The 23362-nt window shown below is 43.0% G+C and overlaps 1 protein-coding gene across 4 annotated transcripts in view; it reads right to left on the bottom strand.

The window, feature by feature from the left end:
• Positions 1–23362, bottom strand: part of LOC144692796 (protein WWC2-like) — a 263584-nt gene that overhangs the window by 98568 nt on the left and 141654 nt on the right. For all 4 annotated transcript variants that reach the window (XM_078561877.1, XM_078561881.1, XM_078561889.1 and 1 more), the window contains exon 3: positions 9712–9915. In XM_078561877.1, the coding sequence (XP_078418003.1) occupies positions 9712–9915 (204 nt within the window). The remainder of the gene's footprint in view (positions 1–9711; positions 9916–23362) is intronic.

Genomic DNA, 23362 nt, shown 5'->3' with positions numbered 1-23362 from the left:
ATTGCACGTACCTGCGCAATTTTCACCTCGAGACACCCGTCAGGAACATAAACCCTGACTGAATTTGTGCCTCCCTATCTTAACAGCACTGAGGTCAATTGTACTGGGAAGGCATGTGCCCACTCCAGTCTATTACCTGACACTGCAGCATGACCATGAATTCATCACATGAAGAATAGCAAGTCTGGACTCATGACCTCCCAATGCATAATATGTATCACATTACTACCCAGTGTGCCAGCACATTGTCTGGGAGTATTGTTGCCAGAACACAATGGTGATATCAGTTTCATCATTCATTAAATTCATGAGATAATCTGTAGTGTATGGAGTTACCTACCCAGTGATAAGCATACTAGTCATACCAATTATGGTCTCATGTGTCCAGTGGAAAGCGTCAAATGTGAAGCTGGTCAAAGTATCAAGTGTTACTGCCCTTTCTCCAACGCATGCTATATTTGAATGTTGTTTCTCACATGGGAACATGGAAGCTCACCACCACCTTCTCAAGGGCAATCAGGGATGGGCAATAAATGCTGGTCTAGCCAGCGAAGCTCACATCCCATAAATGAATAAAGAAAACATGGGAGTACTCATTTTACCTGGCACAAAACAAGTTGCTTTGGATTCAAAAGCCAGGATTTTCCACTAGCTTAATCCTAGTGAGATATGGTGATAAGATTTCCTTTTCCTATTTCAAACAAGTCAATCAATAATCAATCAAGCAATCAATACACTTTTATTCCCCTAACGAAAATTCGCTGCTGGTACAATTGTTTATGCATAACCAAAATAAAATAGAGAGAACTACATCAGCCATACTGTCTCGCTACAGTGCAGCACCAACATCACAGCCGAAAAACAGAATAAAGAGAGGGGAAAATAGAGCAAAAGGTCTTAGGTCTTCATGTTCTCTCCCCGGTACAGGCGCAATCAATGATATGTAATGTGGCGATGTCCTCCAAAATGTCTCCTGTATCAGGCATTGGTGATATATTGGGAATGGAGATGAAGCAAAATGCGGAGTTTTGGGAAGATCTCCAATCCCAGGTAGACACAGTCCGTCAGCAGACACTTGTCCATCTTTGAAATCCTGCTATTCCCCTGCTCCAGAAAGGTCCAGGTCGAGGAGACTGCCCATTTTTGCTAGTCCAGCCCACCCTTGTACAGAGGTATTCCAGTACAAAGTCCCCCTGTTGAGCAGCAATATCTCCAGTGCAGCGATGCTCATCTCTCAGGCCGTGTGGTCGCAGGTCCAGTGTCAACCGAAGAACCCGTCTGTGGTGGGGGATGTTGGCGGGGAGAGATGACCGATGCACTGGACACCCCTCAAGTTACAGCTGGTATAGTTATGCTGAACCGGGCTGCTCCCGCACGACCAATCGCTGTCCTGGAGGCTTCATCTCCCTGTCCATGCAGAGCCCCCTCTCAAACTGTCACCATCTTAAAATCACTGCCAAAAAAAAGTCACTACAAGAGGCTTCAGCAACTTAGTTCAAACATGAACAGAAGAGTTGACCTCTAGAGGTGAGGTGAGATTGACTGCCCTTCTCCTCAAAATAGTATGTGACTTAACATAGCACCAAAGACCCCTAGTAAAACTGAAGGCAATGGGATCAGGAGAAAACTTCTCAGTGGCTGGAGACTTATCTGACATAAATAAAGATACTTGTGTTTGGTGGAGACCAATCATCTCAGCCACGGGATATCTCTACAGACTTCCTCAGGGCAGCATCCTTGGCCTAATTATCATCATAAGGTGGGAGGTAAAGCGGTTTGTTGATGATTACACAATCTTCAGCTCCACTTGTAATCCCTCAATAATGAAGCAAGCCATGCTTATTTGCATCAGGTCACCCAAGACGTCCTGACTTGGGCTGATAAGTGAGAGGTGACTGTAGGGCCAGGCAAGTATCAAGCAACGACCATTTCTAACAGGAGTCTAACCACTTCCTCTTGACATTCAGTGGCTTTCTCTACTGTATTGGGACTGAGCTTAAAACCAATAGATCACTATTAATGTATGTGGTGCCTTTCATCAGAATCCAGCTGTCAATGCAAACGTTAAAAATAGATTCCCATTTTTGTTCCTGAAGCATTGTGAGTGATGTATTCTTGCTTCAAGGAAGAAAGGCATTCTACATCTACCAGCAATGCATTGAGAGCAAGACTAAGTTCAATTTCAATATCAATCACCAGGCAGTGTACAATTCTATTACTAGCAGACTAATGTGCCTTTTTTCCTCTGAGAATAATGGATCAGTTTAAGGAATGTAACTCAGGCACGCTATTATCAACTAGAGACTCATAAAGCACTTTTACACAAGCTATCTTGAGAAAGTAGAAACTGATGGGATTTGAATTAACTAAGCCACTTCACTAATTTTTTTCAGTAGTTTCCAATGGATTACAACACATTCTTGGTTATCTTAGTATTTCATAATCAGCAGTTGTTGATTCAGTGTAAATACAGAATATGGACAGTGCAAGACATCAGGGCATCGCCACCAAATGAAATACATGAACTATTTCAGTATAATATGAGAGTTTGGCATGATCAAATTATGTGTTCTTTTTTCCATTAGTTGTCTTCCTTCCTCTCCTAAAAGTGTTTTTAACTTCATGCTGTGGTACAGTTCCAAGGGCTTCAGTCACTCTTTGGTGCTTCTCTTTATGAGCTATTAGTCATCTCTAAGTGAGAATCAGGAGGCAAATCCATTGTAGTGGACATCGCAGTTGAGCCCAAACCTGTATTCACCAACATCCATGCATGCATCTCTGTCCATTTTCTCCCTCCTGAATCCAAGGGAGCTGAAAGCAACTGCAGTAACCTTACCACTGTTCTGGCTGAAGTCAGCTAACCCAGCACAGGCCAGAGGTCTAATCTGCTCCATGTTGCTCACTGTCACTGATTGGATAACCTCACCATATTATCCAGGAACTCTAAATGCATTCGTAGATGATTTGAAAACAGCTTGATACCTGATTTACCTCATTATCTTAATGGATTAGTTTAACTCTCGCATTTTGCCACTATGCTGAGAAAAGATGGCAAGCATGGGTGCCAAGTCTTTTGTAAAACTACATGTAACCATTTACTCTATAAAATGAAAGGAATTCTTGTAGTTCTGCCATTCAGAGAGCACTCAATGTCATTAAGTGACTCTACACTTTGTCCTGCACTCTGTTATCACAGTATTCACTTACACGGCATACATCTTCTTCACTGTAACAATAATAAATGGGCTTCTCTAAGTTTTCAACAAGGGACATGACTAAAGTGGGCCAGCACAATCCAGAAATAGACCCACCTGTACTTATAAAAAATGCTGATATGTGAATACACAAAATTGCAACAATTAACACAAAATGACCACAAATCAGTCAGGTGTGGTAAACATATGCCAGAATGAATCAATATCGATTTTTACCAATGTGTTTAACCAATGTTAATCTGAGAAATGGACATGTTTTTGGGAGCATTCGTTATCAAAAATATGGAGCAGATTTTACGTTTTGTGTCAGGATCCTGATGTCTTGGTCAAATATGGCCTCAGATAATTGGCCTTAATTGCCAGTTAATGACCATAACAAGCCGGCCATTCTGATCCCAATCTGGCCTACAGGAAAATGATTTGGGGGCTGGATTGTGTTGGATAACAAGCACACCAGCCTGGAATTAGACACCCATCTGCCTCTGTTCCTGCTCCCATACTGGGGCAAAAGTCCTGCCCATGGAGTCCACTAATCAGTCCTGTTTCATTGCAGCCACACTTCTCTCCAGCAGTGGCCACGAGCTACAAATTGCTGGGTGTTCACTGCAGTCTTAGAATTTGAATCCCTGGTTCAGCCACGTTAAAATGAAACCTGTTTTCTGAAACCCCCTGGGACATAATCAGGAGTATCCAAGATGGACAGCAGTCACTCAAATCTACTCAAAAGTTTCAATTGTTTGGAATATTTCAAAAGCCACATTTTGGTATTTTTCACATGCATTTTATTTTATGAGCGAAACCTTTCTTTTAAAGGAGGTACAATAGTTTATTATTAGTGTATTTGCACTGCATACTCTTCCCACATTGGCAGCATGACTGTGCATATTTGTCCAGTAGTTTTACATGCTTCAATGTTAGGGAAGCCAAGTGGCAGTAGCAGAGAAGATACTGGGACATGATTGCAATCCTACTTTTCCTAGAAGTTTAGCAGGGGTTGGGATACTTTTCCAGTTAATGGGAGCATAGTTTTCTAAGGTATTTTCTTTCCTTACTTTCAACAGGGCTAACTGTAGTACATGTCTTCCAGGTTGAGAGTGACTGCAAAGGGAATTGGTCACAGATCATTGCTTTTGCTGCTATGTATCCAGCTGTGAAGAGTATTCAGGATGGCATTCTTTTCCTCTCAGCCTTGGGTTCAAATTCTTTCATTGCCTTGTCCCTCCCTAATTCTGTAAGCTCCTCCGGCCCTACAATACTCTGGGAAGTCTGCATACGTCAAACCCCAGCCTTTTCTGTACCCCACACTCTCTTCATCCCACCACTAGTGCCTGTAGTTTTAGTGTCAGTTCCTAAGCTCTGGAATTCCCTCCCTAAACCTCATTGTTCCTCTACCTCCCTCTCCTTGTTTAAGACCCTCCTTAAAACCCATCTCTTAGACCCACTCAGTCACCTCTCCTAACATCTCTCCCCATGACCAGGTCACTTTTTATCAGACTGCGCTTCTCTGGAGCACCGTGAGACATTCTCCTCTGAGGTACTTGCCCAATACTTTAGGACTATGTGAGGCTGAAGTACTTGCCATATTTTATAGGTCTTTGTGAGGCTGAGGTACTTGTCCTATATTATGGGACTGTGTGTGGCTGAGGTACTTGGCCCTGTATTATAAGATTGTGTGAGGCTGCAGTTACTTTTTAAAAATTCATTCAGGGAATGTGGGCTGCGCTGGCTGGGCCAGCATTTATTGCCTATCCCTAGTTGCCCTTGAGAAGGTGGTGGTGAGCTGCATTCTTAAACCGCTGCAGTCCATGTGGTGTAGGTACACCCACAGTGCTGAAAGGAAGGAGTTCCAGGGTTTTGGCCCAGCGACAGTGGAGGAATGGCGATGAATTTCCAAGTCAGGATGGTGAGTGACTTGGAGGGGAACTTCCAGGTGGGTGCTGTTCCCATCTATCTGCTGCCCTTGTCCTTCTAGATGGTAGTGGTCATGGGTTTGAAAGGTGCTGTCTAAGGAGCCTTGGTGAGTTCCTGCAGTGCATCTTGTAGATGGTACACACTGCTGCTACTGTGCATCGATGGTGGAAGAAGTGAATGTTTATTGATGAGGTGCCAATCAAGCGGGCTACTTTGTCTTGGATGGTGTCAAGTTTCTTGAGTGTTGTTGGAGCTGCACTCATCCAGGCAAGCGGGGAGTATTACATCACATGCCTGACTTGTGCCTTGTAGATGATGAACAGGCATTGGGGAGTCAGGAGGTGAGCTACTCATTGCAGGATTCCTAGCCTCTGACCTGCTCTTGTATTCACAGTATTTATATGGCTAGTCCAGTTCAGTTTCTGGTCAATGGTAACCCCCAGAATGTTGATAGTGGGGGATTCAGTGATGGTAATGCCATTGAACATCAAGGGGCGATGGTTAGATTCTCTATTGTTGGAGATGGTCATTGCCTGACACTTGTGTGATGCAAATGTACTTGCCATCTGTCAGCCCAAGCCTGGATATTGTCCAAGTCTTGCTGCATTTGGACATGGGCTGCTTCAGTATCTGAGGAGTTGCGAATGGTGCTGAACATTGTGCAATCATCAGCAAATATCTCCACTTCTGACCTTATGATGGAAGGAAGATCATTGACTGAAGATGGTTGGGCCTAGGACACTACCCTGAGGAACTCCTATACTTGACCCTGTATTATAGGACTGTGTGGGGCTGATGTACTTGCCCTGTATTTTAGAACTGCGTTTGACTGAGGTATTTGACCCTGTATTTGAGGACTGTGAGAGGCTGCAGGTACTTGCCCTGTATTTTAGGATTGTGTGAGGCTGCAGGTACTTGACCCTGTATTATAAGGTTGTGCATGGCTGAGGTACTTTCCCTGTATTATAGGACTGTGTGTGACTGATGTACTTTGCCTCTATTATAGGACTGTCTGGGGCTTATGTACTTGCCCTGTACTTTAGGACTGTGAATGGCTGCAGGTACTTGTCCCTGTGTTATAAGACTGTGTGTGGCTGGTGTACTTGCTTTGTATTATAAGACTGTGTGTGGCTGATGTACTTGCCCTGTAATATAAGACTGTGCATGGCTGAGGTCTTTGCCCTGTATTTTAGGACCATGTGTGGCTGCAGGTACTTGTCCCTGTATTATAGGATTGTGTGTGGCTGATGTGCTTGCCCTGTATTATAAGACTGCATGGCTGAGGTACTTGGCCCTGGAGCATAGGACTGTATGGGCTGAGGAATTGGGCCCTGTGTTATAGGACTGTATGGGCTGAGGAATTGGGCCCTGTGTTATAGGACTGTATGGGCTGAGGTTCTGGCCCTGTATTATAAGACTGTGTGTGGCTGAGGTACTTGCCCCATATTTTAGGACTGTGCGGTGCTGCAGATACTTGGCCCTGTATTATGAAACTGCGTGTGATTGATATACATGCCCTGTATTATAAGACTGTGTGGCTGAGGTACTTGCCCTGTATTATAGGACTATGAGGCTGAATGTACAGTTCCTGGTTTAGAAGACTTTCACAGCAGGAATTGGCAGTAGACTTCAATAGGAGGCTTCAAGGCTGTCCTGCACTTTCCTGAAGGCTTCTGAGACATTGCAAGTTAAATTTTAAGTGAAATAAATTGAGTAGGAAATCAAAGCAAGAGGAGGTATGGGCTACAGCTGTATAGGGCTGATTGTCCAACACACCATAGCTTTGTGTGCAGCTCCTCACTGGGAGTGCATTATTGGAGCAGTTACCCTGTAAAACAGTAATAGAGCTGGGGAAATGCTACAGAAATACAGAGGTGTGGCCAGTAATGAAAAGAAGACAGTCTATGTGGGAAGATGAAGAAACGTAAAACAAAAGTAATGTTATCGCTGAATTCTGTAAATGGTTATTTTTTAACAAGCTGGATGATATAAAGATAGAAAGATTGCACTGGACTAAATGAGGGATTCACCCCACTGTTACTTTCCTAAAAACTTTGTATCTTTGTCTGGAGGGTAATGTGACACAGCACAGCACAGCACAGTTGTGTGGTGCATCAGGTGGTCAGATATGAATCAGTTCCTCATCCAATCTCATCTGCACTGCTGTGGGGACATTCAGCATGGAGAACAACTGTTTCATCTCAATGAAAGGAGAGCCAACCAAACACAATTAATGATTTAGGACAAGCACCTGCAATCCCATACAGTCCTGTAAATACTGGACAAATACAAACCAGCAGCCCCATGCTCTTAAGAAGATAATTACCAATGTGATTTGATGTTGTACAGAGCTGAACCATGGAGCTTGAGGACATCCAAAGTCTAGAAAGTTGTGAAATGTGGTTCTGGAGAAGGATGGAGCAGGCCAGTTGGGGAGAACACAAGAGCAATGAAGAATTTCTCAGGGTGGTGGAGCAGGAAAGGTTGTTAGTGAATATCATCAAGTAAAGGCAACAAGTTTGGCTTGGCACGAGAACCCTAAGGCATGAGAACTTGCTGAAGGCAGTAACTGATGGGAGATTACAGGGATGTGCACTAAGAGGGAGAAAGAGAATGATGATGGGGTTACCATTGACCAGAAACTGAACTGGACTAGCCATATAAATATTGTGGATACAAGAGCAGATCAGAGGCTAGGAATCCTGCTTATCTCCTGACTCCACAAAGCCTGTCCACCATCTACATGGCACAAGTCAGAGTGTGATGGAATATTCCCCACTTGCCTGGATGAGTGCAAATCGCACAACACTCAAGAAGCTTGACACCGTCCAGGACAAGGTAGCCTGCTTGACTGGCACCACATACATAAACGTTCACTCTCTCCCCCACCGACGTACAGTAGCACCAGTGTGTGCCAGCATCAAGATGCACTGCAGGAATTCACCAAGGCTCTTCAAACAGCACTGACCATTACCATCTTGAAGGACAAGGGCAGCAGATGCATAGGAACACCAACACCTGGAAGTTCCCTTCCAAGTCACACACCATCCTGACTTCAAAATATATCGTCATTCCTTCACTGTAGCTGATTCAAAATCCTGGAACTCCCTTGACAGCACTGTGGGTTTACATGTATCACATGGACTGCAGCGGTTCAATAATGCAGCTCATCGCCACCTTCTGAAAGGCAATTAGGGATGGGCAATAAATGCTGGCCCAGCCAGTGAAACCCACATCCCGTGAATTAATTTAAAAGAAAATGCTAGATCACTTGAAATTTAAAATGGAAGGCTCCTATGAGCAGCTGAAGAGGAAAGCACAAGACTATGAGGCATGGAAAAATTAGCAGAGGACCCACCTTTAGTCAGATCACTGTTACTACATACCTGCAGTATCTTACAGTCATGTAATATAGGATACGTACCTGCAGCCCCACACAGTCCTCTAATATAAGAAAAGTAACTGCATGGTCCTGTGATATTCGACAGATACATGTTTGCACTACACGCGGTCCTGTAATATAAGAAGCTGCCCCATGTTATCGTGTAATATAGGACGATTATCTATAACCTCCTCAGTCCTGTAATATAGGAGAAGTATCAACAGCCCAAATTAAGATAAAAGCTCACTCGGCAGGATGTTTCCGATGGTGAGGTCTTCGAGGAGCATTAATTGGCTGGAGTCGAGGCTTCTGTCCCTCATTTGGGCAGAAGACCTGCCTTGGAGAGCTGTTGACCAATCTGATTGACGGTAGCTCTTTAATCCCAGCAGCACCAACAGCAGCAGCAGCAGGATTGGAATCACAAGCAGTCCCCACATTCTAAGTCCCAGAGTCCAAAACCTGGTATGTGTGAGGGTCTTACAGCGGGGAGGGGAGGTGAGAACCAAGGGGGTGTGGGAAGGAGGTTGGGGGTCTTGATGGAGAGGCTGGGGTAGGGGAGGAAGCACCCACAGGGTGCCAGCCTCTTGCCAGCCTCAAGATTGGCTACTTAACGGCCTCAGCTGGGTTGAGGGTGGGAGGGAATCCTGAGAAATTTTATGAACAGCCTCCAGCCTGCAAACCTGCCAGTGAGGGACATTACAAATCTGCTCACTGTCTTCAGGGATTACTACATTTTTAGTTCAGTTACTACATTTTTATTATCCATTGAGGGGATCTACTCCAATGTTGAAGGTAAGCGAGGTTCTAAAGACAAAGATTCCACAGACACTCTTTTAAAAATTCAATGATAAACATCCAGCAAGTACTCTAAATGGCTATAGCTCTGCAATATGCCATGTAAGAGTGTCACCGTGTAAAGCTTGACTAAACAGCACAGAGTTATTAAGTTTAACTGGTAATATTTGGTTGAACTATATTCAGTTGATGTGCACACTTTATCCAGGACTAAGCAGTAGCCCAGCGAAAGAGTGTTTCCCTTGACAGATAATTCCAAGAGTTCTTTCACTTATGAAGAACACTGTCACAACACTAACTGCAGGCTCAATTGCTTATGATTGTGGGGTCTTTTATCATTTGGAAGGCAAACTGGGAACACAGTTTTAACAGGTATCGTCTGTCCACTTCGTTTCTCTCTATACTCACAACTGGTGCGGGAACTGGACTTGTCCTTCCAGACATCATTGAGGCGCATGTACTCGTCGATGGCTAGTGCTAGTCTTTGCTCTTTAACTTGGTAGAGTTCCTTCTGAGTGCTGAGCGCATCCTGTGCCACCATCAGGTAATCCTTCAGCATTCGCTCCTGCTCCTTCCTCCATTGTGCTCGCGGATCCTCTAACTGGGTGGTTTCTGAATGGGTAAAATTGATACATTTTTCATTAGTTCAAGGATGGAACAGGCTTGAGGGGCTGAAAGGCTTATTCCAGTCCCCATCATTCTAATTCACAAACATCTGGGTTGCTAGTCTCTTTCAACTCAGGGCTGCTGGTCACATTTGCCTATCATCCCCATTTAGAAACGGAGCTTTAGTGTTCAAATACACTTGCAACTTAGATTCGTATAAAGCAACCATGTAGAAAAAATTGCAAAGCACTTCACAGGAGGAAAACAAGGATATTGGAGAGGGCACCAAGCAAAGTATTGTACTTGTGCTGTATCTATCCTACTGCTTTTTAGGGCAACTCGTTATTTTAAAGTATTCTCATCCTGTTTTTGTATCCTCTACTCCAGACATCATTCCCTGCGAACAATTCATCAGTGTTATTCAGAAACTGGGCATCAAGAGGTGCAAATGATTAGCCCTTGTGTCTTTCCCTCCAAGACCAGATACTCACCTGGGGTTAGTTTAATGTTTGGCAACAGTTTAAACGGGCGATATCGGATCAGCCGCCCAAGTCAAAACAAAATAAAATCAGGCCAGTTATATAATGGGCTACGCATCCAAAATCACCCCTTTTACACAATTCAAAATCACTCCTTTTACACTATTCAAAATCACCCATTTTACACTATTCAGAATTACCCCTTTTACACTATTCGAAATCACCCCCTTTACACTATCCAAAATCATCCATTATACACTATTCAAAATCACCCCTTTTACACTATTCAAAATTACCCCTTTGATACTATTTAAAATCATCCATTTTACACTTTTCCAAAGTCACCCATTATGCACTATTCAAAATCACCCATTTTACACTATTCAAAATCATCCCTTTTACACTATCCAAAATCACCCATTTTACACTATCCAAAATCATTCATATTACACTATTCAAAATCACCCATATTACACTATTCAAAATCACCCCTTTTACACTATCCAAAATCACCCCTTTTACACTATCCAAAATCATCCATTTTACACTATCCAAAATCACCCCTTTTACACTATCCAAAATCATCCATTTTACACTATCCAAAATCATCCATTTTACACTATCCAAAATCATCCATTTTACACTATCCAAAATCATCCATTTTACACTATCCAAAATCACCCCTTTTACACTATCCAAAATCATCCATTTTACACTATCCAAAATCACCCCTTTTACACTATCCAAAATTACCCCTTTTACACTATCCAAAATCATCCCTTTAACACTATCCAAAATCACCCCTTATACACTATCCAAAATCATCCATTTTACACTATCCAAAATCACCCCTTTTACACTATCCAAAATCATCCATTTTACACTATCCAAAATCACCCCTTTTACACTATCCAAAATTACCCCTTTTACACTATCCAAAATCATCCCTTTAACACTATCCAAAATCACCCCTTATACACTATCCAAAATCATCCATTTTACACTATCCAAAATCACCCCTTTTACACTATCCAAAATCATCCATTTTACACTATCCAAAATCACCCCTTTTACACTATCCAAAATCACCCCTTTTACACTATCCAAAATCACCCCTTTTACACTATCCAAAATCATCCCTTTAACACTATCCAAAATCATCCCTTTAACACTATCCAAAATCATCCATTTTACACTATCCAAAATCATCCATTTTACACTATCCAAAATCATCCATTTTACACTATCCAAAATCATCCATTTTACACTATCCAAAATCATCCCTTTTACACTATCCAAAATTACCCCTTTTACACTATCCAAAATCATCCATTTTACACTATCCAAAATCACCCCTTTTACACTATCCAAAATCATCCATTTTACACTATTCAAAATTACCCATTTTATACTATTGCCAAGAAGTAAAATGGCCCAGACTGCATGGAGAATAATAAGCACAATCCGCTGCTCCTCAGCACAGCGCCGTCAACACTACCAGCACCTACATCACTATCTATTGATCACCTACTTGAAGGAACAGAAAGTTCCATCCTTGAATCAACAGGCATTTAATTAATATTTTCTATATAGCCTATAATCCTTCTCAACAAATATCAATCCAGCCCCCTTTAAATTAATCTCCCACTGTGGAAGTTTGTAACTTGTGGGCTAAATATCTCTAAAGTTGCTCAAAGCTTGTAGATTTTGTATTTGGCTTGAGGTAATTTGGCAGAAAGTATAAATCCAATAGGGAATTCAGGAGAAATCTCTTTATCCAGAGAGCGGTCAGAGTGTGGAACTTGCTCCTGCCTGGAGTAATTAAGTCAACATGGAGGAGAAATAAATAGCATAAGCAGATGGGATTAGATGAAAGGGGTGGGAGGAGGTGCACGTATGAACACTGAAACAGACCAGTTAGGCCGAATGGCCTGTTTCTGTGCTATAGTTTCCATGTAATACTATTTGAGGCTCATATACCCTCAAACTTAATCACAAACAACAATGTTTAAGTACATATAATGGACTATTTTATTTCTCTGTTTTTGATGACAATGTTCTCCCCTCTCTCAAAGGCATTGACTCCTTACTGGGATGCAATTCCATGACCAAAGTTCGTCCTCCATTACGTAAACCAAACTCTGAATTTGTTACATGTGAGGATTGCAGGGCAGCCATGAGAGTTGTCATACAGCTGATCCCCATCCTGTCTTCACTCGACATGCACATGCATGCACTTCCATCAGGGATCACCACTCTAATTAGGAGCTCTGACCAATTTTTCCCTCTCTAGAGCAGACCGGTTACATGCCCCTATTGAGATCCGCTAACTGTACATGAACTAGGGGTTGACCTGGGATTTTTAAAATTTGCCTAGTTCAGTTACTAACCAGTTTAGCCAGCTGAGCCATTGAAGAAACTAGAAGAGGCTGATCCTAGCCACAGCACGCAGGATGTGACGAGGCCTGAGGGTGCTGAGATACGAGTGCTAACTTGGGAATTCGGTGCAGAGGGGTTGGAGGTTTTATTTATTTTATTCAGGTTCCTGATGCTGGTGAGTGTTCAAGGCTTCAATTAAGTGAGCAGGTAGATGAGTGGTTGGTGAACTGGGGAGATATAAGTATTGCATTAAATTTATAGTTTAATTAGTTAAAGTACTTGGTATAACGACAGATAATAGTTGAGTGAGATTTCTAAATGAAACCTAATTAGTTAAATTAAACATAATAAATGTGGCAGGGCAGGTGATGCGTTGTAGCTCTAGCATGTGCGCGCTGGTGGTCACCAGTGTGATCCATAGCAGCCACATCTGCAGTAAGCGTCTGCAGCTCAAGGAACTTTGGCTTCAAGTTGATGAGCTGGAGTCCAAGCCTTGGACACTGCGATGCATGAGGGAGGGGGAAAGGCAGGCATTCCCTCATTCCCCGCCCCCCCACCTCCCCAACCCACCCCCCGCCCCCCAACCCCCTTCAGGTAAGGTAATTCAGATTTGGTACATGGTCAGAGACAGGAGGTTGTGACTATGAGTGAGAGACAGATATGGGGACCCAGAATGTCGCAATGGAGGAGCCTCGGCCCTTGGCAATTGCCTAACAGGTTCAAGGTTCTTGCAATTTTCAGGACTACAGAGAGTATGAGCAAACTGACCACGGCACCATGGTGCAGAAGCATTCAAGTAGGGGGAGGAAATAGGAATGTAGTTGTAGCAGGGGGCAGTATAGTTATGGGGATAGATACAGTTCTCTGCAGCCGAGAATGAGAGTTCCAAAGGTTCTGTTGCCTATCCAGTGCCAGAGTTAAGGACATCTCGTCAGGGCTAGAGACAAATTGAAGTGGGAGGGGAAGGATCCAGTTGTCGCAGTCCACGTTGGTACCAATGGCATAAGGAGGACTAAGAAAGAGGCTCTGTTGAGGCAGTGGCAGCAGCTAGGAGCTAAATTAAAAAGCAGGACCACAAAGGTAATAATATCTGTATCACTATCACAGCCACAAGCAAACTGGCATAGGGTAAATAAGATTAGAGAGTTGAATGCATGGCTCAAAGACTGGTGTGAAAGAAATAGATTTTATTTTATGGGCACTGGAACCAGTACTGGAGAAAGAGGGAGTTGTACCTTTGGGACGGCCTTCACCTGAACTGCGCTAAGATCAGTGTCCTGCCAAATCACATAACTAGACTGTGGAGAGGTCTTTAAACTAAATAGGTGTGTGTGTGTGTGTTGCAGGGGTGGGGGGCATTCACATGGGAGGAGATTTGGAAAGTTTAAACAAAAGGACAAGGCAATGGTGCAGGGTCAAAATGCAGAGAACGACACCAGAACGTGACAGGAAGGGACAGAGTGTACAAACATAAGAGTGTACCAGGAAATAAGGTCAGAGCAGCAAAAAGTAGTAAAAAGACAGAATGCACGCAGCATTCATAACAAGATGGATGAATTAATAGCATAAATAGAAATAACTGAGTATGATTATGATAGCCATTACAGAGACCTGGTTGCAAAGTGACCATGGCTGAGACCTGAATATTCAAGTGTATCAGGTATTTTGGAAGGACAGGAAGAAAGGAAAAGGAGGTGGGGTAGCTCTGTTAATAAAGGATGAGATCAGTACAGTAGTGAGAAATGACCTTGGTTCGGAAGATCAAAATGTAGAATCAGTTTGGGTGAGGATAATAAATAGCAAAGGAAAGAAGTCACTGGCGGGAGAGGTTTATAGGCCCCCTTGGCACTAGCTACACTGGAGGACAGAATATACATCAAGAAATAATGGGGGCTTGCAGGAAAGGTACCACAATAATCATGGGAGATTTTAGTCTTCTTATAGATTAGACAAATCAAATTGGCATAAGTAGCCTGGAGAACGAGTTCATAGAATGTATTCGGGACAGTTTCTTAGAACAATATATTCTGGAAACAACCAGGGAACAGGCTATTTTAGGCTTGGTACTGTGTAATAAGACAGGATTAATTAATAATCTCATAGTAAAGGATCCTCTAGGTTAGAGTGATCATAATATGATAGAATTTTACATTCAGTTTAAGGGTGAGAAATGTGGGTCTGAAACTTGTCTCATAAACTTAAATAAAGGCAATTACAAGGGTATGAAGGCAGAGTTGGTGAAAGTGGATTGGCAAAATAGGTTAAAACCTAAGATAGTAGAATAGCAATGGCAGACATTTAAGGAGATATTTCATAATGACTATTTATGAACTTTATCAATGACTTGGATGAAGGGACAGGCTGTATTGCAGCCAAATTTGCTGATATAAAGATAAACAGCAAATCAAGTTATGAGCAGGATACAAAAAGTCTACAGAGGGATATACATAGGTTAAGTGAATGGGCAAAAATTGGCAGATGGAGTATAATATGGGAAAATATGAGATTGTCCACTTTGGCAGGAAGAATAGAAAAGCAGGTACAGCAATTAATTAGGAAGGCAAATGGAATGTTAGCCTTTATTGTAAGTGGGATATAGTATAAAAGTACGGAAGTTTTGCTACAACTGTACAGGGCATTGGTGAGACCGTACCTGGGGTACTGTGTACAGTTTCGATCTCATTACTCAAGCAGGGATATGTTTGCATTGGATGCAGTTCACAAAAGGTTCATTAGGCTAATTCCTGGGATGAAGCGGTTGTCTCATGAGGAAAGGTTGAGCAGGGTAGGCCTATACTCATTGGAGTTTAGAAGAATGAGAGGTGATCTTATTGAAACATATAAGATTCTGAGGTGGCTTGACTGGGAAGATGCAGATGGAATCTAGAACCAGGGGACACAGTTTAAAAATAAGGGTTCTCCCATTTAAGATGGAGATGAGGAGGAATTTCTTCTCTCAGAGGATTGTTAGTCTTTGGAATTCTCTTTCCCAGGGAGCAGTGGAGGCTGGGTCATTTTCAAGATTGAGTTAGACAGGTTTTTGATCGCCAAGGGACTCAAGAGTTATGGGAGTCAGGCAGGAAAGTGGAGTTAAGGCCACAATCAAATCAGCCATGACCTTATTGACCGGTGGAACAGGCTCAATGGCCCAAATGGCCGGCTCCTACTCCAATTTCTTATGACCTTATTAAGAACTCATAGTAATCACGGCCCACAATCACAAATCAGTATTTATCAGGTCAGACAAGTCCATTTGTGTTATATCTACACACCCCACCGATCACAGAACCGCTTACCTTGTCTCCTAGTAAAGTCGGTAAGAAGAGGCAGGCATATCTAGTGTTCAATAATCTAATGCATTGTCCAGGCAACTGGACACCATGTAAAACGTTTTAACTCATCCAAGCCATGTTTTTAAAAAAAATTATCGAAATAAACACTTTTAAATATTGGAAATTAGAAACAGAAAATGCCAAGAAGAAAAACTTCTGGAAATGCACTGCTGCTCCATCAACACCTGAAAATAGGAAAGACAGATTAACGTTTCAGGCCCAGCAATGGCTGGTTCTGATGAAGCACCATAATTTAGAGTGTCATCTTTTCCCAGTATAGATGCTGGTGGACTTGCTGTGCATTGCCAGTATTTTCTGCTATTTATTAAGACAGAAACAGTCGGTGCGTGCTGATAGGCATTCTCTAATGCCGTTGAGCAGCATTACAGATTCTGGCACACACAGTTGCAACTGTGATGAATTTCACATCACTAAGATTGGAAGCATTTCTCTGTCCCTTGCACAGTAGCACTACCATCTCATTTATTTTGCTCACTTCTCCAGAAGTGGGTGCTTCCATCAACACCAGGGCTGTAAAATAGAAAAGGGCACTTGTTTCCCTTCTGCAAGTCTGTGATTTCTCTATTGCAGTGAAGTGTTTTAAGTGCTAATTAAAAATGAAAGATAACTCTTCAGCTTATGGTACTGAAAGAAACCTTCCTGAGATCACAATGGTTCAGTGACTCTCTACATTCTGCACAGTCATGAAATTCTATCAGTGTGCCCCATTTAACTTAACTGTTTCTATTTACACAGAGGTACTCACAATTGGCTCTCTGGAGATGAATATAATGGGTTTCAATTAAAAGTGGCACAGCAGAGTTTATGTGCCAACTTCCATGGCAAATTCAACTGTTCACTCTTGATTGTTTAATCAAACCTTTCTTCCTTTCTAGCCCCAGGGTGTTTGAGGTCCCTGTTAATCAAACACTGCACCTCATTAAATCTCCCAGACAGTAAAGCAATAAGAGAGGCAGCAATCAAAGTAGCATTACATTGGTCATACGTCAGGCACTTTTTTTGCTTAATATGCAGATCCTGAAAAAAAGGTACTGTGCTGAAACAGAGACCTGCAACTTCTGCCCACAACTTTTCTGACACCAAGGCCCAAATTTTCACTCTCGTGGAGAGGCTCTCAGTCGTGGCAGAAATCCCAGACATGGCAGGAAATTCTAAACCCCACCCCCGAACACGGCATTTCCTATTTTTGTGGGGGCAGCAGTGGAGTTTGGCAGGGGTTCATGCCTACACAGTTTACGGAAGCAGCTGGCCATTTAAATCACTAGCTGCCTCCACTGAAATGGGATTCTGACAGGCCAGGAGTGTGAAACTTGAAGTGTGCAGGTTAAACCAGGTAAGAGCAGGTCTGAACATGGTGGATTCGTTTGGATAGCCAGGGTACCCCTTTGGCGAGGTAAGGTACCCCTTTGGGAGAGGTCAGGCACCATTCGGGATTGTTAAAAATAAACATGGTTGTGCATAAAAAGTGCATAAACACATTGGAACTGTGAAGCTGTCAAGGAACTGTCAAAACTGTCAAGGAAATGTCAAAGGATACAAGGTGAGTTGGCATGAAGGGGCATAAGGGCAAAGGGTGGTGAGCGGGGGCATGGGTTGGCATGAGTTGGCACTAAGTTGGTATTGGGGGTATAAATAGGGATGTGGGTGGAATAGGAGGTATGAGGGGCTATGGGAGGGGGGTGGGGTACTTGAGGTGGCATAGGTTGGCATGGATGGGGCATGGGAAGTGCGTGGTAGGTGAGGGGGTGTGAGGAATGAGGGCTGGAGGGCTGTTATTTATTTTAATCTTTTTAAAATGACTTAAACAAAGTGCCAGAGCACAGAGGCAGACCTTCCACCCAGCCCAATTCCCCATCTGGCAGCTTCCACCCTTGTTCGATTTCCAATCGACTTCCAGAACGAAAATCCCAATTGCGGATGGTCAGTTTTATAGGTTGAGTTTGCAGAGCCAGGAATTCTCCTATCTCTGCGCATCTGACCCGGGAGTGGGAATCTGGACACAAGTCCTTCTGATCCATAATAACAGAAAATGCTGGTAAACCCAACAGGTCGAGCAGCATCTGTGGAGTGAGAAACAGATTTAACATTTCGAGCCCGCACAATGGCTCTTCTCTGTCTTTATTTCAGATTTCCAGCATCCGCAGTATTTTGCTTTCATTCCTTCTCATCCATGCTCACTAACCTAGGCTGCCTGCCATTACCTCAAATTTAAAATTCTCATCCCAATTTTAAATTCCTTCAGGACCTCATCCCTCATTACCTCTGTAGTCTGCTCCAGAAATATAAACCCCACCCTCCCCCTCCCCAAATTCAGTTCCTTTGACTTCAGACTCATCCTTACCTCTCTTCACTCAGCCGTTGGTGGTTGCAACAGCTGTCTAGACCTCACACTCTAGAACTCTAAAACCCCTTCTCTCTTCCTTCTCTCTATGCCTTCCTTCAGGGTCCTTTGTAAAGCCCACATCTTTGGCTAAGATTTTTGTTATCCCATCTAACCCTCCTTCTTTGTCTCAGCACCCATTTTTTAATGACATCTCTGAAGTGCTTTGGATTTGTTTTACTATTTTATTGCTGCAGCTCTCATTGCTCAGCAAAATGTAAGTGGAGATCCTATAACAGCTGGTGGGACCCACAAAAACATGGACTGTTAAAGTTATTAGCCGAATGCTTGGTAGCATTCTTGCCTCTGAATCATGAGGTTCTAGGTTCCCGTCCACTTGGTACTGAGGGAGTGTTGAGGTAAAAACAAAAAAAAATGTTTGAAACACTTAAAAGGTCAGGCAGCATCTGTGGGGAGAAACAGAGTTACTGTTTCAGGTTGATGATGACCTTTTATCAGTTAGATGTTGTCTTTTGGGTGCGATGTTAAATTGAGGCCCCATCTAGTCTCTCTAATAGATATAAAAATCACATGGCACTATAATTGAAGAACAGCAGGGGAGCTCCCCCCAACCCCTGCAACATCCCTTCCCCCCCACCCCATGTCTAGGCCAATATGCATCCGTCAATCAAAAGCACACACAAAAAAAATCAGATTACCTGATCATTATCACATTGCTGCTTAAGGGAACTAGCTGAGTGCATATTGGCTGCTGTGTTTCCTACGTTACAACAGTGACTACAAAAGAAAATTGGCTGTAAAGCACTTCAAGACACCTGGTGGTTTTGAAAAGTGTAATATAAATGCAACTTTTCTTATTATTAGCTTTCTGGAGGTCATCTGCTTTCAAGAAAGTGTCATTGATGGAAGAACCCTCCGTTATCAAAGTTTTGTTTCCACCTGAATTGCTTACGGACAACCAATAGTCAGAAAATGAAGGTAATCAACAAACTGGTGGAAAACAAGTGTAAGTGTTAAAGTAACAGTTTTCATAATGATTGTGACATTATTTATCACTACAGATGCCGTGCCATTTAACAGCAACAACTGCAATCTCATTGTGACCTTGTTTGATCACTACTGAAACTCAGTAACTTTGTTGAAGTGTCTTGTTTTTCTCTCCCTCTCATGTGTCAAATTATACAAGCTTTCCTGATGTCTCATTTGGTAAAGCTATCTGCAACTGAGCCTCACAGGTCAGGAGGTCCCATGCTTCTTGGTCTGTGACATTATTGGTTACAGTTGGTGAGCAGGGGGAGAATCACAGAATCACAGATGAGCAGGGAGTGGGGGACAACAATCAGTGCCGGCAACCTTAAGCTGGGGGGAATGAAAAGAAAAGCAGCTGGGGTTCCTGCTTCAGAATGTATGCATATGTTGAGGAAGAAAGGAAGGGAAGAAGGGAGGAAGGGAAGAAATGAAAGGAAGGAAGGTAGGAAGGGAGGAAGGAAACGCTTGCATTTATATTGCACTTATCACAACTGCTGGAGGTCTCAAAGCACTTTACAGCCAATGAAGCACTTTTTTAAAAACTGTAATCCCTGTTCTAATATACGAAAGGTAGCAACCAAAATGCACACAGCAAACTACCACAAACAGCTATGCGATAATGACCAGATAATCTGTTTATGTAATGTTGACCGAGAGATAAATATTGGTCAGGAGGCTGGGGATAGCTCCTCTGCTCTTCTTCAAAATAGTGCCATGGGATCTTTTAAATCCACCCATGTAGGCCTCGGCTTAACATCTCATCCAAAAAGATGGCACCTTCAACAGCGCAGTACTCCCTCAGTACTGCACTGGAAAGTCAGCCTTAACTTTTATACTCATGCCCTGGAGTGGATCATGAATGCAGAATCTTGTGATTTAGAGGTGAGAGAATAACTAACCAAGCCATGGCTGACACAACTGAACAGGGCAGCATCAGGTAAGGTCAGAGTCGTGCTCAGCTGTTGGGTCCTAAAGGTTTTCCACACTCAGTATGCAAGGTCACAATGAGGAATGACCGGTTGTGTGAGGTAGTGGAGGATTACCCGGTGCACATGGAATTCCGCTCCCGATATTAGTCAATTCAGGAGAAAAGAGACAGGGACACAAGAGGGGAAACTTGGAAAGAAGAGTGTTTTGTGGAATCCAAATAAATTCTCTCATCTCAATATTCTCCCAAAGAACACAATAAAAAGATGTAGGGGGCGAAGTTCCATGGAGCATTTCCTGTCCCACTGCTGTAACATTGGCGGAAACACAGAAGTGCATTTACGCGTGTGCATTGATTTCCACTGCACTTCCAATAACGTTCCACTGGCACAGCAGAAGAAACTCTGAGGAAATTTATCCCCACGGACTACTCTTTATGCAGAGGAAAGGTAAACCTTAATGGATCCAGAATATTCTTGTCCCTGCTCATCTCCCTGGCTAGAGGCCAAGTCTTTTGGGGCCTGGGGAGCTGAGGTGAGGAAATTCCCAAGCCTTCATTTTCTAACAGAAAATACCATTTTAAAAAAAATCATCCTCAGATGTGGGTGTCACTGGAAAGGTTGGCAGTTATTGGCCAACTTTAGCCGACCTCTAAGGGATAGTGGTGAAACCCTTTCTTGAACCATGGCAGTCTCTATGTTGAAGGTATTCCTACAGTGTTGTTTGGCAGAGAATTCCAGGATTTTGACCCAGTGACGCTGAAAGAATGGTAATATGGGAGTGTGACTTGGAGTCGGGAGCCTGAAGGTGATCAAAGCATTCACCCATCACATCTGTGATCGTTGGCCTACACTGGCTCCCGTTCTGACAATGCCTCAATTTTAAAATTCTCATCCTTGCTTTTAAATCACTCAGGGGTCTCGCCCCTCCCTAACTCTATAATCTCCACCAGCCCCACAACACTCTAAGATCTCTGCCCCCTACCTCCAATTCTGACCTCCTGGGCATCCCCGATATTAATCATTTCACTATTGGCAGCCATGTTTCAGCTGCTCAGCCTTGAACTCTGGGATTCCCTCCCGAGGCCTCACCACCTCTCCACCTCTTTTACCTTCTTTAAAACCCAACCCTGTGGCCAAGCCTTTGGTCATTTTCCCAAATATCTCATGTGTCTTGTGTCAAATTTTGTTTGATAGTGCTCCTGTGAAGTGTGCTTAGATGAAGGTACTTCCCTCATGCCTTTCTGAAGACACTTAACTGAGCCGCATCGGGCATCACTGCAACACAAACGGCCTCAGGCACCAATTAATACAGTCCCGATGTGTGTACTTGCCCAGCTCTATAGTGAGCACTGGGATCCAAGTAGTATACCGACTAATGTTAAAGTCGCTTATTCAACATGGTTTGCTGTGTTTGAATTTCCAGTAATAATCCATAATAATAACGGTTAATTGTACTCCCTTGATACCAATTTTGTGCCTCAGAGCCCTGGCCAAAGCCAAGGGGAAGAGGAAGAACATTTTGCCATGAAATCTGATCAGGAGCAGCTAATGCGCTAGTTCCTGTGATTGTTCTGAAAATTAACAATGTATGAATAAATTTGTAGCAATGTGCAAATGATTTTGCAGAGCCTCCCTGGAACAAGCAGCCCATTCAATGATTCTGCTTATTGATGTTTTCCAAAAGAGTATGTAGGAGACAGGAAGCAGTTAATGCGGTGCCCGCCCACACAGTGCTGGAATCAGATATGTGGGGTTGGGAGGGATGCTTCATTCCATGGATTTGGATTTTTATATTCCTATATCTGTGGCAGACAAAGCGTAAGCCCTTTGTTAAAGTTTACTTGTAAGTTTCCTTCTACAGATCAGACTTGAAGTGGTGTAAAATGTGCTGTGTTATTTAACCTTGTAAGGATCGTTGTAGCACATTCATCATCCAACGATTGCAACAGATTGCACCAAGAATGCAAAAGCTGCACAATGCGCCATGGCTCAATGCTGTTCTTTTTATTTAATCTACCATCAACGTCACTCTCTCTCCACAAGGCACATATCCTTATTGAAGTACTGCTCTACAGTGACCAGTACCTTGCTCAAGTGGCAATTCTTTCTCTGCCGGGTGTGGCAGTGAGTTTCGGCAGACTATGTGACCACGCATGGCAATAATGGCAAGGGTGATCCTCTCCTCATACATAGTCCACACAAAGTTCACACATAGTTCACACATAGTCCATACATTGCCCACACATAGTTTCCCCATTAGTCTACACATAGTCCACACATAGTTCACACATGGTTCACACGTAAGTCCACACGTAGTTCACGCATAGTCCACGCATAATCCATGCATAGTCCACGCATAGTCCACATATAGTTTACACATATTCCACATATAGTCCACACATAGTTCACACATAGTTCACACATATGCATTACCAGCCAGGCTTCATGGATAAGAAAGCAGCACACCTCCCTAGCAGAAGGAGACTGAGGTCAATTGTCACGTACTAACCGGGGATCGTACTTGTGAGTTTCCTGGTTTTATAGCTCAGCTACACACACAGCCACACTATTCTTTAACTGTACTGGAACATGATGTAGAGGAAAAAACTGACTTACTTATAGAGAAGGTGGTGGCATAGGGATATTGCTGTTGGACTAGTAATTCAGTGACCCAGGCTAATGCTCTGGGGAACATGAATTCAAATCTCATCATGGCAGCTAGTGGAGCTTAAATTCAATTACTTAATAAGTCTGGAATTAAAAAGCAGCTGGTATCAGTAATGGTGACTGTTAAACTATTGTTGATTGTCATAAAATCCCATCTGGTTCACTAATGTTCTTTAAGGAAGGAAATCCGCTGTCCTTACCTGCGCTGGCCTACATATGACTCCAGAGCCACAGCAATGTGGTTGACTCTTAACTACTTACAAAGGGCAATTCAGG

Source organism: Cetorhinus maximus, chromosome 2, assembly GCF_964194155.1.
Source record: "Cetorhinus maximus chromosome 2, sCetMax3.hap1.1, whole genome shotgun sequence".
Taxonomy (NCBI): domain Eukaryota; kingdom Metazoa; phylum Chordata; class Chondrichthyes; order Lamniformes; family Cetorhinidae; genus Cetorhinus; species Cetorhinus maximus.
This window is presented reverse-complemented; position numbering and strand designations above follow the sequence as displayed.